The 19,384-nt window shown below is 37.8% G+C and overlaps 1 protein-coding gene across 1 annotated transcript; it reads left to right on the plus strand.

Annotated features, from left to right (window-relative positions):
* The first annotated feature begins 586 nt into the window (after window positions 1-586).
* LOC140241149 (uncharacterized) lies at window positions 587-1,666 on the plus strand. Its single transcript, XM_072320909.1, has one exon. The coding sequence runs from the start codon at window positions 587-589 to the stop codon at window positions 1,664-1,666; it is 1,080 nt and encodes a 359-aa protein (XP_072177010.1).
* Window positions 1,667-19,384: the final 17,718 nt, after the last annotated feature.

Consider the following 19,384-nt stretch of genomic DNA (forward strand, 5'->3'; position numbering starts at 1 on the left):
TAATATGAACGATTGATAGTATATTTCCCAGCTGCTTAAATCAGTGAAAAGCGTACAACGCATCGTTTCCAGCGATACATGAGTTATTAATCACGTCGAATTGCACTATAAATAGCTTTTCGATATTATTGCTTGAGATACCCCTTGGTCTGTTCACAAGTGGGAGATACAATGAGGGTAGGGTTTCAAAATTTAGGGGAATCTTTTGATGACAATTACCGTCGTGAATCTGGGCTATCGCAGTGTTTACATCATCGTTGATCGTCAATCATAATCGACTCGTCTCACCGTTATGTTGGACTGAGCGTGATATCAACGCTGTATAATTCCTTAATTTCAGGCCCTTGTGGTACACTGATCTTACTCATTGATTCCACTTGATTCCGGGACACCCAGCGTATACCGACGAATTTACCAATTTAGGCCTATTCTGAACACTTGCATGACAACTAATTCTCTTGGCTCGAACCATCAACGTCATCGAACAGTCACTAACTGCACTCGACAAGGTTGACAACACCTAATCCAGTAAATTTATTTTCTTTTTCTCACTGAAAGTGCCAACGTCTATCGAAATTTTCTTGTCATGTTTTTAAGTGAGTTTGCGATCATGCGGTTGACACTCGGGAGTTTAGCTGTCAGTTTCGGGATTCCTGGCAATATTATCATCATCGCCGTATTTTCCCGGCAGTCAGTCAACAATGCCACTGATGTCGCCTTCATCGCCCTTGCCGTAGTCGACCTCCTTGGGAGTGTGATCAGCGGTGTGCAAATCGCCGCCGTGTTTTTCCACGACGAGCATCCATGGGCTTGCTTCATCGAGATCATTGCCTCCAGATCTGCGCTTTTCGCAAGTCTGTTTCTAACAACGTCTATCGCAGCATATCGCCACCAGGCCGTGTGTAATCCGTTCGGAAGACGTGTCGGTCGAAGGGCTGCTGCCTGGGTGTCTCTCACGTGCACCATTCTCGCCTTTGCTGTACATGTACCGTTCTTTTTCATCACGACATCTCATAAAGCAGGCCGCGAGTATGCCTGTAATATGTACGGAAACATTGCATGGGCGGTATATGTCTACTCCAGATCACAGGCAGTCCTCTTCTGCGCCTCCGCCTTACCTGTCACTGTGCTCTATGCCTTGATTTTAAAGCACATCCGATATTACCAAGAAATCCGTCGTGAAGTTCTGGGTGATAAAGCCGTTTCTGAGCCTGTAAGCAAATCGAAAGCGGTGGGATCTGTTTGCTCAATAAGCAAGAGTGTCGCTACCTCATCAAGCCTAGTTTCATCGAATGATTTCTCAAACGTCGAGCCGATTCCAACTCAACCGTCGGGGAAAGGACTGGGGAAAGGAGGACTGCCAAGCCGGCAGAACGTCGACAAAGCACGGAATGGACCAAGAAACGTTCCTAGATCGGATCACAAGACTACACAGATGCTGATAATCATCACGGCCGTATTCTTTCTCCTCTGGCTGCCCAGCGTAGTGCTCGATCAGCTCTCCTTCGCGCAAATCAGCCATATCGCCACCATAGTTCCAAGCGCGCTGCTCTACTTTCTCTATCAAGCAAAATATGTCAGCCACATCACTAACCTTTTCGTTTACATAGCGGTTAATAGACGTTTCAGAGATAATTGCAAGAAACTCTTGATATGCAAAAAGTAGTTAACTTTCCCTCTTACTACTCCTAATCAGCGTCAGACCGAAAACGAAACGCATGAGTGCGTGAGACGATGATAATGTCGCCTCTCCTGCAGCTGCTCATCCGTAAATCTATTTAGAAAATCAAGATTTGGTTAACTTTGTGTCAAAATAAAAACTCTCTCCTTCAAAGATTTAGGAAAACTTTATATGCAAAGGATATCACCAGTTATTCTTTATTTCATTTCAAACGTGTATGTGCATTTCACTGAAAGCCACCAGAGCAATGGCATCGTTTATGTAACATGCGATCGTGATCAGTTTTAAAAATAGATTGTAAAATGACTCACATATATAACTTTGTAGTGATATAATTCCGTTCCAATTAAACTACTACCATTTTGTCTAGTTGAATTCGCTTTGTTTGTAAATGTTAATAGTGGCGATTGTCAATTGAAATAATGATTCTCAATGACTCTCAATGAAAATAACTCTTTACTTTTGAATCTTTACTGTTTCATTACATACCATATTTCACATTGCGCCGTTAGATCTAGACGTAGTTGAAAAGTGCGTTGTAAAGCCCCGGAATGCCCGGTAAATAGTGCACAATCTTGTGAGGTACAGGCACAAACATAATATAGGTTTTCCCGGCCAATTTCGCACTTTTTTCAGTCCAATTCCTAATTGCTGCATTCAATTTAGTACAATTTAGCCTAGATGGCATGTTCGGTATTTCAATTTTATAATCTTTTCATTCAAATCTATTTCGGAGCATTCAAATTACCTTTAACATTATTCGAATCAGTTTTTTTTTTTCAGTTCAAATTCGTAAGACAAGCACCATTTCGCAAATCGTTCATTCAATTTAGCATGATATAGTCACGTGATCACGAATACGCTGCGTTCGTTCATTCGAATTCATTCTTGGGCATCCAGTTTCGCATTTACTGCAGTCAATTTAGCAGACACGTTTATGATTTTATTCCTCTTTTTTTTTTCATTTTCATTCATCGTAGGTATTGTTTGCAAGCATCATAACATTTCATATTTTCGTCTTCATTCTTTATTCATAATAAACCAGTACTTTCAAAATATGTGTATGTGTTTATAATGTCCGAGAGCATTATTTCATTCACAGAAACATTGATCTTAATGTTTTGACTATGACCCCGTTTACAGTGCGGGGCCGGGCTCGGCCGCGGCTCGGCCGCGGCCGAGCCCGGCCTCAATTGCGCGGCCGAGCCTCGCAATTTTGTCCGTTTACACTGCTGGGCTCGGCCGCGCTTTTAATTCAAACCTTTCAATATTTTGTCGTAGTGGCGCTCTGCTTGTAAACAAACGCAATTTGGTATAGCCTGGTTTTCAGACCCTTTGCCAACTGGATTCCGTGGCGACGAAGTCGTCGTTCGGGCAAAAGTCTTTGCCGAAGGAAAAATCCTTTGCAGGTCCAAACCACCTTAAACTATACTCAAGCGCGCCGGAACACTTCTGGTTTTGGGGGGGCAAAATCTCAACGGGGGCACATTTTATGTGACGATGTGAGATCCTCGTCGCGGGAGCGAAGCGAGCGGGGGGGGGGTAAAAAGGGGGATTCCCCCCCCCCCCCCCACTGTAGGGAGCTTTTGTACAACAGGGTACAAAAGTAGTCGCGTTTATAGACCATTTAAAAGCAAATTTCTAAGGAATTAAACATAGTGAAAAATAATCAGTGCAAAGGGCTATGATTATTACATATACGGGAGTATACATAATAATGTGATGGTGTGAGATCCTCGGCGAGGGAGCGAAGCGACCGAGCGGGGGGAGGGTGTGGGAGGGGGGATATCCCCTCCCACGGTAAGGACTTTTTTTGTAAAAACAGAGTATGAAAGTCGCGTTTATAGAGAATTTAAAGCAAATATCTAGGGAATTATCATATTGAAAAAATCAGTTGGAAGGACTATGATCATAACATACGGGAGTACATTAATAATGTGATGGTGCGAGATCCTCGGCGAGGGAGTGAAGCGACCGAGCTGGGGGAGGGTGTGGGAGGGGGGACACCCCCTCCCACGGTAGGGACTTTTTGTAAAAACAGTATAAAAGTAGCGTTTATAGAACATTTAAAAGCAAATTTCTAGGTAATTAACATATTGAAAAAAAAAATCAGTTGGAAGGACTATTATGATCTTAACATACGGGGGTATATCATGTGATGGTGTGAGATCCTCGTCGAGGGAGCGACGCGACCGAGCGGGGGAGGGTGTGGGAGGGGGATACCCCCTCCCACGGTAGGGACTTTTTGTAAAAACAGAGTATAAAAGTCGCTTTTATAGAGCATTTTAGATTAGATTTCTGAGGAAATAAACACAGTAAAAGAAATCACGGCGAAGGACTGTGATAATAACTTATGAAGACTTTTCATCTTACTATAAGTACGGGCAGAACGAGCGAGCCACTTTCACTTTGCAATTTATCTGAAATGTACTCATTAAAAGCTTAAACATGATCGCATCGTTCGAACAGTAAAAAAATATTCTTATACTGCTAGAAAGCAAAGAAGAAAATGAAAAATGTAAGGTTTACTAAAGGTATGTTCAGCGGGCACACTCGAGGACACGAGGCTACCATCTATATACTAGATTTACTCATGAGTTATTATTAGTGTATGTAGATACAATAATGTACGTTGTTAGTGTATTATAATTTTCGCCCCGTTAGGGGCGAAAAATTTTGCATTTTCAGTTATGAAATTACAACATTTACACAAGAAATATGCCTTTATTGTTCATTTTGGTCTTTAAATCAGTGATTAATTATTTGTTACAGGGGGCACTTTGGGGGGGCAAAAACTCGTTTTGCCCCCCCAACATTTTGTTTGGGGGGGGGGGGGCAAGTGCCACCCCTGCCCCCCCCCCCCCCCCCCCCCGCTTCCGGCGCCCTTGACTATACTAGTCTTCCACGTTGAGGGGGTTAATATCGTGAATAGCGAAATGTTACGGGCAGAGGGTCTGGAAGCCAGACTAAAATTGGCCGCGCATTTGGCCCAGTTTGCGTTTACACCAAGAAGAGGCCGGGCTCGGCCGCGGCTCGGCCGCGGCCGAGACCACCTCCAGAGCGAGGCCAAATGCGAGGCCAATTTTGGCCTCGCATTTGGCCTTTTGCGCGTTTACACTGAAGCGGGGCTGGGCTCGGCCGCGGCCGAGCCGCGGCCGAGCCTCGCACTGTAAACGGGGTCATAGTTGGGAGAAGGAGGTTTCAATTTACATCGTGATTATTTCTTTCATCTGCATGTTTCATTATTTTCATTTGGTGAGTGCTATATTGCGTTAATCATCATTAGGAGTAAAGTTCTTAGATCAGCTCTAGCTATCAATTTGTCAAGGTTATTACCCTTAAACGCTTTTATTCTTTCCCTGTCTTCTTGAGAGATACGCCTGTATCTAACTCGTGCTGCCATGACTCCCGCAGGGACATATTAAGAAAGTGAAGTGAATCTATGGTACTGATGCATGTATAGTTCTGATAACATGTATGAAAGAAGAGGGGCGTTACTGAACAACAAACTTGAGTTATTTAGCATGTTTAGGGTCAAAGATACCTTTACTATATCAGTGTGTGGATGAAACAAAAATTCACATTTAAGTACGTATAAATCACGGTTCTCACCTCTCCAAAATAGAAATAACATCACGCCAATTTGAATGGACATGTTTGGAATTTGACTGCCCATACGCGAAATTGAATGACTGAAATACCATTTTCCGCCAGCGCTGGCGAATTTGAATGACTGAAGAGCACGTGCCAATTTGAATGCCCGTTTTACGAATTCGAAAGGCACATGTGCGAATTTCATTGATCGAAATGCTAAATTGAACGAACAATTTGTAATTTTGAATGACAGAATGTGCAGTGACGAGGATTTTCGCTAAATTGAATGAACCTTTTATTAAATGGACTGACAAAAGTGCGAAATTAGCCGGGAAAACCTATAGTATGAAGGCGGACTTACAGTCTTATGCCATGTATAGTTATTTTCCTTATGCTTTGATAGGATCGGAAATGGGAGTGAATACCTAATTCACGGATCGACACTAACTTCTTTCTCAAAACGGGTCACTGACCTTTTAAGTCAGGAAAAAATGAAACGGTTTAAAGGGGCCCTGAAATCCAAATACATGTTGATTTGTTTTGATTTATGATACCCTCAACATAACTTTTGCGGTGAAACGAATATCTAGAAACATTCCATACATTTTAAACGTTTTTTTTTTTTCTTCTATTTTTCTTCAGATTACTTGGGAACGCCCACACATACACACACACACAAAAAAAAAAAATCCTTCCAAACCAATATTCTTGAGATGACCTCATCTTTCAATCATTGCTAAAGTACTAAAATGTTTAACAAAAGACTTTGGAATGCACCTTCCTCTCGACTAAGCGTAACTTACATGTTTCTGTGATATTAATGTGACTAACAAAAGACATCTCAAGAATATTGGTTTGGAAGGATTTTTTTTGTGGGCGTTCCCAAGTAATCTGAAGGAAAATAGAAGAAAAATCGTTAAAAATATGTGGAATGTTTCTAGATATTATTTTCACCGCAAAAGTGATGTTGAGGGTATCATAAATCAACATGCATTTGGATTTCAGGGCCCCTTTAACTATTCCAACGCATTTAAAATGAGGCTCATGCTAGGGCTTAGCTGTTGTCTAGTGATTGCATAGTGCTTGGCATGGTGACTGAAGTGATGGTGTTAATTGGTTTTGTTCTTGATAATTATTTACTTTCTGCTTGATATGGGGGAAAAATAGAAACAAACTGGCCAAACGAAATATACTTGCTGGTGTTTAATTGTGGTCATGAATTAGGACGAAGATGGCAGCAATGAATAACAAATAAAATGCTGAATTGGCTGTCGCCACAATCACAGAAGTCAACATGCTGAAATATATTGCGATTAATAGATTATAGATCGAAGATTCATGTAATAGTAAAAAAGTAAAGTTGGACAGTAAAGTTGGTGAATACTTGCGCACGAAAACCTATCACTAATTCTGAAGTTTTTTTTTAGCTTTCTCCATGCAGGAATGGTATTGAATGAACGATAAAAATGCATCTAATTACCATGTAAGTGCTCACAATAAGTACCCTTGGGAAAAACTTCGATCTATAACAGAGAAATACAAAATGATATGACTTTGATTATAATCTGAATGAATATTGAGGTTTGTTTATTAATGACGTGATTACCAGCTCCAGTGTGAATTTCATCGTGCGCTTTGGAATACATTTTTTTCCCTACATGAACATATTTCGAATTCAGAAATATGACCTAAACTTGGAATGCAAGATAATGCATTAAGTTTTAAAAAAAAAATGCGTCCTGACGGTATCGTCAAAAACAATCCAGACATTTTTCAACAACTTAACTCAGATTAACAAGAAAGTAAAGGTCAATGAATGTATTCATTTTATAATCATTATTATAGGTTTTCCCATTCATTTTAAAACTCTTTCATTCAATTTCACAAATTTTTACTTCAATTTCGTCGCGGAATGTCGGGAGTAGGCCAATCTTACTTTCAAATTCGTCTTTCGTCGTTCATTTTCAAATAAAGTCCATTCAATTTAGTCATTTGGCATATATTTTCGTCATTTACAGATCAAATTCGTCAGTCTCACTCGCAACACTCAAAACAAGCAGGATCGATTTCGTCTTTTGTCAATCATTTTCGTTAAATTTTCATTCATATTCGTCTCATAATAATCTCTACCCGGTGTGATTTTCCAGTCATCCATGTATTGTTTGTTTTTTTCTGTAACCGTTCACATTTTACATTCAGGAATTAACATACACACAAGTGCCCACCCCCCCCCCCACACACACACACAGAACCACAGATACAGACACACACACAAGCAATCCGAGTACACACTGATACAAACATACGTATACCGGCTCGTAAACGAAAACACTGACAAACGATTTCTAGGCAAACATGATTTAAGACAAAATTTAAGTGTAGAATTGTCGCCTGTTTAATGTCAAAAAATGGATAACATAATTATGTTTGGTGCTTTCCAGGGTACAAAAATTTAAACTTTGCTTCATGCATTATGATGCGAAAACCTGAACATTACGAGTTAAAGTTCAAAATGTGACCTGACATACTGTCCTGGGTTATGACTTTCGACAGTCGTTTATCTTTCAATCATTTTCGTTGGCAGTCTTGGTGTGTTGTTTTTTTTTTTGTGTATTGTTAAAGCAAATGCTCAGGGAATAGTGTGTAACGATACAGTTTACGAGAGGAACTAAAAATATGTCGGCTTAAAGTTGGTTCACCATCAAAATAAAGAATCGACATCATCTGACTACTTTGAAAGAAAAATTCATGAAAGTGTGTGAACAAAGAGGAATTTGATCTTCACATTCTGCAATCCGTCAGCGGGAGGGACGAATTTGAATGACAATTCACGATTCTGAATATATGTCTTCGAAAATGTTTGACGAAAAACGAATAGCAATAGGCGTTTTAACATCAGCCCGATGTTTCGAAATAGCGCGCTATTTTCTGACAAGGGAAATTAACCCGATCACGAAATAACCGCTTTCTGATAATGTGAACACAAATTAGCGGGCTAATTGTATCGCTCTGGTCGAGAACATTTCTCGAGTCCAACTCTGGAAATTTCTGAAATAGCGAGATAATTGGCGAACTAGCGCGCTATTTGATAATGTGAAAACGCCTCAAGAAAATAGCGCGATGCATCCCATCATGCCTAGCGTTTTTTTTTTTTTGTTTCAAACAATATTTTATTTCGATTCCATCATCCATCGTTGATTACAATTCAACAATTAGTTGTGTTGCTTGCTGCGTGACATTACAAATTAATTCTTAGGTGTGTGACCCGATCGATCGAGGCAAATTGCACACAAAGCATGAGAAATTTTTGAAAGGGCACACAAGTGATGCTGTTTGCACATGCTCAGCTGTCGAATTAGCTCGAAAAAAAAAATTCGGGCTAATTCTCTTCGGGCTGATGTGAATAAGAAATGAAATAGCGCGCTAATTCGCAATCGCGAAAAATATCTCGAGCTTGGATTTTTATCGGGCTGATGTGAAAACGCCTAATGACAATTGACGAAATTGACGAAGTTAGGATTTGCGTTCCACCTGCATCTCGGGACGAAATTGAATAATCGATTTTTTTAAATTGAATGACAAATGTGCGAAACACCCTCTCCCCCCCCCCCCCCAACCCGACCCACCCTCTCTCGCTCCGCTCGCTCGGGCTCGGTCGCTTCGCTCCCTCACAGACTAACCCCCCCCCCCCCCCCGAAGATCAAATCCTGGCTACCAGAAGTATACTTGACCGCATTAAACAACTATAAAGAAATACAGATTTGTTTGGTGGAAAATAAAAACAAGGAAAAGAAATTAGATTTTCTAAAAAAAAAAAGGAAAATGATGATGATAATGAAACGAAATCAGACAATGGTGCTTCTTCATCTGACAAGTTTTTTTTTTTTTTTTTGTGTGTGTGTGTGTCCACGGGTCACATACTACTTACCACTTAGGTGTTCCTAATACTGCTTGGTAATTTGTAAGTTTAGTACGGTAGATTTTGTAAGTTGTTGTTTTTTTTTTATTGTGCAATCGGTTTGTTTACAGTGATCCTTTGTCAAATGTTGTAATCAGTCCTGAAGCAATGAATTTCATTTATTTTTTCCATAAGCTTTAACATACAACTTATAGTGTATCCACGTATTGCTAACTGCGGCCCACTTTTTATTGGTGTGATGTAATATTATTAACATTATTATTATTATAGTATTGTTATATTCATCATTATTTTGAGCAACTTTAGTTTAGACAAGATGGCAACGGCTCTGCGCTATTCTAGCGAGTAGTTGACTTTACACATGGAAAAGAGAAACTGCCAAAAGTACATTTACAACGTGTCGTCTTGTAACATAAAGTACAAGACCAAAAAAAGACTTGAATCTTGTACACTGTCAGTTTCATTAGTAGCTTACAAAACAAAATAAAAGGAGAATATGTACAAATATAATATATTTTGGCATGAATTCATTTCCCTTCCTGATTTAATGATGTATCATACTTGTGTGTGTGTGTGTGTGTGTGTGTGTGTGTGTTCAAGTGTGTTGGCGACATGAATATGTTTCATGCATGTAAGAACATAGTGTATGACAAAATTAATGTTATGTATAAGATATGCATTTTTTTTTTAATTAGTATATTTTCAAAGGAAATGGAATTAGTAAAAAGATCACTGAAAAAAAAAATGATCACTTCGGGGGGGAAATGGAATTAATAAAAAGATCACTGAAAGAAAATGATCACTTCGGGGGGAAAAGGAAATTTCAAGAAGTAAGTAATTACTTCAAGTCAATTTTAAATCATTTTTTTTCTACTTTTCGATAGAACATTATCATACGAGATTTGCTTGTGTCCATAATCAATGGTTGACTGTTCAGTGAAGACTAGAGGTAATTAAAAGCATGGAGACATAGTCTGGAACCACACTTTAATACATTATTCACGTCCTTAAAGAAAATCGAGGGATCCACTGATAAGCACAGCTTGTTTACTATTGACAACTCATACGATCGACTCAAAAACTTACAAAATGGAAATATGAAACAATTAAAAACACGACAGACATAACAGGACATACAGGACAGAAGACACAAACAGACATAGAAAAAATCACAATACAATTGAGATACGGGAACATGGCATGAATGTAAGTACCTACAAGCTGCTACTGCGGAATCGGAACAAGGTTGATCAGAATGTGGCTCATTATAGATGGTGATTCACTACAGATTTTACAGCTGTGCTGATGAAATAAAGTATGCATTTCGTTATCCATGGAAATTATGATATATCAGTTTATTGTGGATTACTAGTAATTAGAAATGCTCCGTTTATATGTATACCGTGTTCCAAGCAGTCACAGCAGCCCCGCTTGCCCGAAGAGTAATGCGCCTTGGGTAGATGGGATATTCTCCTGTGTTATCCGCTCCATATTCTAGTCTTGTTCGTTCCGGTCCTCGCTGCGGTGAACATGCAGCTAAAGACAACGACTTAAAGGGACATTCCAGACGATTTTCATAATTTCGCATCATGTAGTACATAAATCGACAACTCCATGTATAGTCATAGATCTATTGAATTTATTGTAGTTCTTGAGCAGAGAAACAATACTTTGAAAAACCTTAAACAATATCATATCATATCATGTCAAATAACATGTCATCATCCTTGTTCATTGCAATTGGTTCTACATTTTGAAAATATTCTTATTCTTCATTCCAATTAGGACAAATTCTGAAACTCTGCACGTGTCCTCAGTAGACCTAATTATGGTTGTTCGAATGTAAAAATCTGAAAATCATCTGGAGGTCTCCTTTAAAGGTTTTATGACATAGTTTACTATGCATGTTGATTTGTGTTGATTCATGATACCCTCAACATTACATTTGCGGTAAAACGAATATCCAGAATCATTCCATATATCTTTGAATACTTTTTCTTCTATATTTCTTCAGATTATTTGGACGCACACACACACACACACACAACACACACACACCAAAAAACAAACAAACAAACAAACCTTTCCAAACCAAGATTCTCGTTGTGACCTCATCTGTCAATCATTACTAAAGAACTGATATAATGTATGCTGAACAAAAGACATTGGAATGCACCTTCCCCTCAACTCGGCATACCTTGTATGTTTCTGTGATATCAATGTGACCGTGAATGTCATATAGGAGTAACCTTAAATGTAGTCTGGTCAGGCTAAACTACACAATAAATCCCGTCGCGTTGCATTACGGACCGCCTCCAAGTGTTTGTTTTTTTGTTTTATTTTTTTTTTAACGGCCTGTTATGTTCTGTCAGGTTTTGTTGTGTACACCCCGTTTTACCACCGGGACTGCAGTGTGTTTTTCTTTTTTTTTTTCTTGACAGTTTAAATTCTGACACGGCATCCATGGCAATCACGGCCTGTCACGTTTGCCCGTCCAATTCCATCTCGTTGTCGCCCGCCCAACCATTTTGTCCACGAAAGTCTGAATCGTGAATGTCGTGGCCGGCGGGAACAGGTAAAACGCAGCATAACATTTCCTTGTAATATATTACTCAAATTAAGAACACAAAGGAAAAATAAACCTAAACTTGCACTGAAAAGAATACAGTAAGAGCGATTTTATTTTCGAGTTTTTGTTGTTGTTGTTGTTGTTGTTGTTTGTTTGTTTGTTTGTTTGGCTGTCTAACAAATTCCAGAATTTATGACTGTAATGTGTATAATATGACTGCATTTTGAGCTAAAGGTAAATTGATATAATTAGACTTCTTGTAAACATGGGTCAAACATACATTGGGAAGTATATTAATATTTCAAGTAAATACAAATTGTCCCAACTGAAACAAATACAATGTACAAAAATTTGAGTTTTAAAATTATGTAATTGAGATAAGGTGTTCCTAAACAGAAAGATCGGGTGAGTCCGCTTGGGTGCATTGTTTACGATGACCTGATAAACATTTCCATATTTGAAGGAACCATTAGCAAATCCAAATCAAGTTAATTTAATTGAAACATGTACGTCGGACTACAATTAGTTTGACTTGGGTCGGGTTGGGAGCACTTACCAGATGAGGATTTTGACTGGCACCGAGTGAAATCAGTGTTTGAATTTTCTTCAGGGTGCACGTCTTTCTGAGTTGCGAGTTATTTTCCTCACACCGTGTACCTGAGACCAGGCATTTGAACAAAATGTGCACGTGACAATACAATAACGTGGCAATACAATAGGTGGGCGTTGCCCGGTAATGCAACCACTATAACGCTATATGCACGAGGTAACTTTGGAGAGTTGATTATATTTTTTCCACAATCTTTTTAAGGTTTATCATCAGTGCTGCTGTCGCTGGAAATCAATATTACTTGCAAAAAAAAAAAAAAAAAATATATATATATATATATATATATATATATATACTTTCTTAACTGCCAAAGAGACAGGCAAACAAACAAGTGGTTCTAGTGTCCGTAGAGTTTAAAGACTGATGTATCCACAAGTTGATTATCCTCAGTTGTTTTTGTTTTGTTTTTAATGCGAAGCCTGCAAAGGAGAATGTTGAAAGTATGATATGTCACGTACTCGTATAGATAAAAATCAATTTGTATTCACACTTCATCAAGATTGCATCAAGGAGATATCAATTTCCAGGTGACCTCAGATCACAGACGACATCAAAGCACTCAAAAGCATGTAAAGCATTTAAAAGCTGGGAGGAAAGTATTGATTTTTGTGAGCAGACACACAATATCTAGCTCCCATTGAGATGCGAGATTTCTTTAGCCCATTACTTCGGAAAAGAAGAGTGATAGCGAGCAGTCAATATAAGCACGAGTGATAGGTGAGTAAAGTGCAGGTCAAGGAGAGGTCTTATTTTCTTTCAAATACATGTACAATGATTCCATCGAGCTGAATGCATTCCTAGCATTCAATAGTGAATTCTTTATTTGCCAAACTTTTGCAGCGTCTCTCCATTTTGTAAGAAGAGGAAGGAGGAGGAGAAGGAAAAGAAAGGTTACGAGAATTCCCTGCCTGAGTAATTATTATTTTCTCCAATTTCCGTCGATCCGTTATCTTTCATGTTCACTGAATCTTTGCGCATGAAAAAAAAGAAGAGAAATTCCCGTTGAATGACACTAGAGTAAGAAAAGTTGCCGTGAAAAAATGTGTGCATACTGCTACTCAAAAGTAAATCATAAGGCAACAGCTACACTTGACAGTGTGTTTAGAAATGTCACGAAGCATCAAAATGCGTTGTTGTTGTTGTTCTTGTTGTTGTTGTTGTTGTTGTTGTTCTTGTTCTTGTTGCTACTGAGGCTGCTGCTGTTGTGTTAAGCGAGATGCACAGTGGAAACGTATAGAAACGCTTGAAATTAGGCGTAACTTTGTACTACTAGTACATTGTACGCCTGTTGAGGTTTCAAATTGTCAATTTTCTTGGCTATTTTCGTTTTGGTTGTGCTTTGTTTGTTTGTTGGTTAGTTGGTTGGTCGGTTGGTTTTTGTCTTCTTGTGAATTTCATTATCTTCTCGAGTCGGTACTTTCGTTTTCCAGACTCGTGGAAGCTTTCGTGTGACTCGTAAGGCGTCTCATTGTTTTTCACAACATCTGACGTAAAGCCGATAAAAGTCGTCAGCCAGAGGAAACGCAGTTTGAAAACATATGAATTTAAGTTAATATGCAGTCAAAAATACACTCGAGAAACCAAAAGGACCATATCATTAACACCTCCCGAAAACCGAAAATTTCGGTCTTAAAAAAAAAAAAAAAAAAAAATGAGCATGATGAAAATAACGTAGGTACAACTGCTAACACAGAAACTTTGAACCCAGCATAAATACCTTAGATTTCAATGTCTTTTATATTTCCACTAGTTTTCAAATTTTTGCGTTTCTTATTTGAATGATCATAAATATGCATGAATATTTATGACAAAAGAAAGCTAATGACGAAGGTGTAGCGGACCAAATAAAAACGTTTTTTAAACGTTCATTAAAGACCAAGTCAAGGTAGCAGACCCAATAAAAACGTTTGTAGACGTTTATAAATAGCGAAGACGTAGCGGACATAATGAAAACGTTTTGTAACGTCCATTGACGTTTTTAAAACATTTTTAAAAAACTGTGCTTTGCGGTAGATTCTTAGTCCCAACTTTGACGGTATGTACGTTTAATCCATTTTATACGAAGACGTACGGAATCTCGTTTTAAAAAAAAAAAAAGTTAAGGAAACGTTCTGAAAACGTTGTGTTTGCTGGGAAATTACATACTGGCGGGTGCAATTTTGTCACGTTATCGAGTGAGAGTTTGTTACTAATAGAACAGCACCATCTACCTAATCAACGACATCAAGTATGTATTTCTACATATGTGGCTTTTATGGGGCGGTTCTGCAGTTCTACGGGGAGCGACATTGTTACATTTCGTTATAAAATGACTGATTTCGTAATGATATAGGCTATGCGACACTTGGCGCCCCATACAGCTCGCACCAGTTCGCAGGCTCAGGTTGCACAGTGGACATTGGGCTTTAAACTTCAACGGAACAAAGTCCCACTTCACAGTGGTATTTTTCACTCTTTGCAATCCGCGGCGCCACTAAATTTTCATATGGTGATTATTGATAAGGCCCTGGTCCTCATAACGGTTTTCCATCTCTCCTGTTAGGCGGATTCTCGCAATGTATTGATACGGAAAAAAAAACCGTTTTGCATGAACATACTAGTATTTAATCAAAAGTACTGTATTGAGTTAAAAGTTCACATAAAACACTTTTGTGGTTTAAATTTTGGGAGTTAGCAGACATGTATGAACGATTGAATTATTTTTTACTCGGTGTTTGAATCAAGTTTGTGAAAGAGACAATACAGCCGTTCTTGGTGCAACCATTGACTCGATGTGGTGAATCCTATTGCCTTTGATATTTTCCCCCAATATTTCTTTTTTCATTGGTTATTGATTTGTATCCAATGTGAACTTCGCGTTATATACTTTTCGAGATATTTGATTAACATCACCGAGAAGAACCACCCACTTTCTCTTTTTTCATGGAAGATATCTAACAACAAAGCTCTTCTACGGAAGTAAGCATGGACGAGTAAGCAAAAAAGAAAATTTAACAACAGCAACAATAAAATCCCTTTTCATTACAAAGTCCTTTGCGGTGGGTGCCGGTTTCTTTATATGTTGGTGTTTTTTTTCGAACTGTGATATCAATTTATTGACTTTCTCGATGGTAGCAAGAATGTTCCAACTACTGCGCATCTATCACAGTATTACGAAGATATATTACCATCTAATGCTTTAAAGGTGAGTCTCACTATGTTTATAATTATGATGAATTCATTAATTTTGTCAAACTATGTGTCTGCAGCTGGTCTCATCAGTGTAGAATGAGGATGGTATCTCCATTTCACTACGGGATTTTATTTACACAGTATATGCATACAAACGCACACAAAATACTATATTCATGTGTGTGTACAATGTATTTCCATTATAAGGATTACATCTATGCGTGGGCATATAATAAATATTGTATATACGTTAGATACAAAAATTTATGTTTATTATCATTATATATATATATATATATATGTATACGTGTACATGTACATATATATATATATATATATATATATATATTTATACGTGTATGTAAATAAATATATATATATATATATATATATATATATATATATATATATATATATACATATATATATATATATATATATATACCCATACATTTTGGGAGAGAGAGAGAGATGTACTTGTTTATGGTAGACTCTATGATGCATATTTTGTGGGTGATGATTATTTGTTATGTATTATCCAAATTTTAATGGTAGTTTCCAAAATCGATCTAAGCAGGCATTTAAGAAAATAAGGTTTTTGTCTGAAAAAATAAATAAATACATGTATAAAACAAAGTTCAATATCCTTAGAAAAACACAGCTATTTTACATGATCAGTGAAAGATAGCCACTTTTCAATGATATTTTATACTTCACTACACATGTAGCAGCACTTCCATAGTCTTTATTCAATAAACTGTACAAACAACACAAAAAACACATAAATCAAGCAAAAGATATCCCTCAGCACATGTTATTTTTCCTAGAATGTATCTACATGCCCTTGAATTAATTCCTACTTTAACTTGTTTATTCGGTTTTATAATTATGTAATGTATAGTTACTTCCCAGAAATATCACTACATAATTGTCTATTTAACAATCTATATCTATATTGGCGAATCAGAAATAAGCATTGAGAGAATCATCATTGATCTCGACGTTTATGCAACAGGGCCCAGCTGGTCTGCACAAATCACTTCTTTGTTTGAACATGAGTCCCATAATTTACCACGTCAGGCAAGCTTATGCATTTTGTTTCTCTGAAAACGAGTGAAGTGCCAAACCATCTGAGAAAAAAAAAAGAAAGGTCATTTTCTGAAAAGTGCACATGATTTAATGATGAACTGGTTTATATCAGTCCTGCTTTAGTCTTTACATATTTAAATACATCTAAAATCTTCATGGAAACAAAGACACTCTGACTGCACCAAGCCTGCAAAAGCTGTCATCATATCAAGGCAATTTAAACACATTTAAGATAAAAAACAAATTGACTCAGGCAAATGTCACAAATTACGTCATAAATCGCCAAAAATTCAAAAGAAGAATTTCTGTGCAGTGCTAAAATCTAAATCAATTTTATAGGTCTCTCAATGTTGTCAGTCGATGAATGAATTAACAAGAAAAGCACTCAGAGAGTACAGACCTTTGCCAAGCAGCTCATTTCCATACACATTGTGATTTCCACCCTATATTACAGTACTAGATTCATATTACATGTACTTGCATTATGAAACTCTTTCACCATCAAAATATACCCAAAGCATATGGAATCATTATTGATATCATTGTTGTATGAATGGCCCTTTGTCCTTTACAATTTTACAAAAAAAAAACAATTTTACAAAAAAACAAACAAACAAACAAAATGAAAAAATCCTGGATCCCAAATCTTATAATCTGTTCTTTGTGTTAATATCTATTCTTCCCTGAAAACTTCTCTAAATTTGTCTATATTTTCCATTATTTTGCAAACAGACAGACAAGAAAGCAACGCTGGCAAAAACATAACCTCCTTGGTGGAGGTAGTTAATCACTATCTCAGGACAAAAGATCTGTCACAACAAGCAGCAGAGACTCCAACTCTCCCGCTTTCGACGGGAGATCTCCCGCCGAAGGCCCATTTTTGCAAAATCTCCCGTTCTCCAGCTTGAGATTTGATTTCTCCCGCCCTGGATCTGTGTCTCCCGTTGGAAAGGATATTTTACTTATTGCCATATCGTATGTTGAAAAATAGTCCTTAGATATCACGAGAGAGCATCTAGAACCCTAGACTGGACCCCGGCTGCAAGGAATTTCGCGCTTCGCGCTCATCAACTTGGAGTCTCCCATTTGCTAAGGGTTTCAGGCGGGAGAATCTCCAGATCAGAAGGTGCTGGGGGTTGGAGTCCCTGAAGCAGTAAAGTGCATCATGCAGTAAAGTGGAAAATATACATGTGTTAAACACTATAATTCCACTCTACGACACACAACCAAATCTTCCAACATTCATATTTTACTTCGATTTCAGCATTTTCAAAGCCTTGATGGAACACTCGTAACATTGTTCTTTTGTCTTATTATTGTTGATGCAGTATTTTTTTTTTTTTTTTTTTTTTTTTTTTTTTTTTTGAGGGGGGTGGGGGAATCCACATATGAGTTGCACATTCTACTTTGCTGATTAATCTCACAAATAGACCCTGCACAGGATTTTGAATAATTAGATGGAGCAGTTTCACTAGCTCATCATAACAAACTTAAAACTCTTGCAGTATATTCTTGTACTGCTTTACATTGCATTAAATACTTCACTTTTCAAGTACATCACATCAAGGTGAATGAACAAACTGCCTCAGCAGCATTTCCACAATATTTACTCTCTTCGCATTATAAACATTGCATATTTTAATTAACAAAATTTGTATTTCAGACATGCCGCAGAGAGAATTAGTTCAGACCTAATTTTCCTCATGTACATGTGAAAATTCTCACATATTTAGCCGGACGAGAAGTAAAATGATTATTGGTAATAAACAATCTTTGAAGCATTGCACTCTGACATAGATTCTCTTTTCACCAAGTAGTTGGTAGGCAAAAAAAAAAAAAAAAAAAATATGTAATAACAATAACTACAGAAGCACTCTGAGAGCACTGACCTCCGCCAAGCCATCTACTTTCCACCAATGATCTTGTTCTTCCTCAGAGATCAGTGATTTCCACCCATATGTATGCATGCTGAAAATCACCTGATTCACACCTAAAAAATGTGCAGTTTGAACTCCCAAGTTCATTGACCCTACCTGTCACCATATTGAAAATCCTTTATAAATCCATAAACTTTCTGGTTCACTACCAAAATGTAATCATCTGCTCCTTGTGTCATTCTCAACCTTTCCTGCAAATTTCATCCAAATCCGTTCACATCTTTTTGTGTCATTTTGCACAAGGACAAACAAACAAACAAACAGTTATGAAAACATAACCTCCTCCCTTGCGGAGGTAATAGTAATGCATAAATACATAAGGACATCAAATAAACGCAGAGTTGCAGCAGCAGGTTTACATACTTGCAGCGCTGGCTAACATACTGATGCTACAGGCCATTCACCTTTACCTGCTTGATTAAGGTTTAAATGCACATCAGATATACAAAGACACGATTACCGGAAGCAACTAACTTACTGCTCCTTTTCCACATCATCATCCCGTCCTTTTCCTTCTCCTCCTATCCCTCCTCCTCCCTCTCCTCCATCCATCCCACCTTTTCTCTGCATTCTGCTTCTGCTCGCATACCGTGTCAGTCTTGCCTTCTCAATTTCTCCTTCACTGCATCTTATGCTGTGAAGTTACATTGGTTGATGAAGTTACATTGGTTGCCAGTAAGGCAGAGAATTGTATTTAAGAATTTGTTACTTATTTATAAAGTACTGCATGGTCAAGCACCTGGTTATTTATCAGAATTAATATCAATAAAATCATATTCATATTCGCATAGTTTAGGAAGTACAAAGGATAAGT

Source organism: Diadema setosum, chromosome 17 (genome assembly GCF_964275005.1).
Source record: "Diadema setosum chromosome 17, eeDiaSeto1, whole genome shotgun sequence".
Taxonomy (NCBI): domain Eukaryota; kingdom Metazoa; phylum Echinodermata; class Echinoidea; order Diadematoida; family Diadematidae; genus Diadema; species Diadema setosum.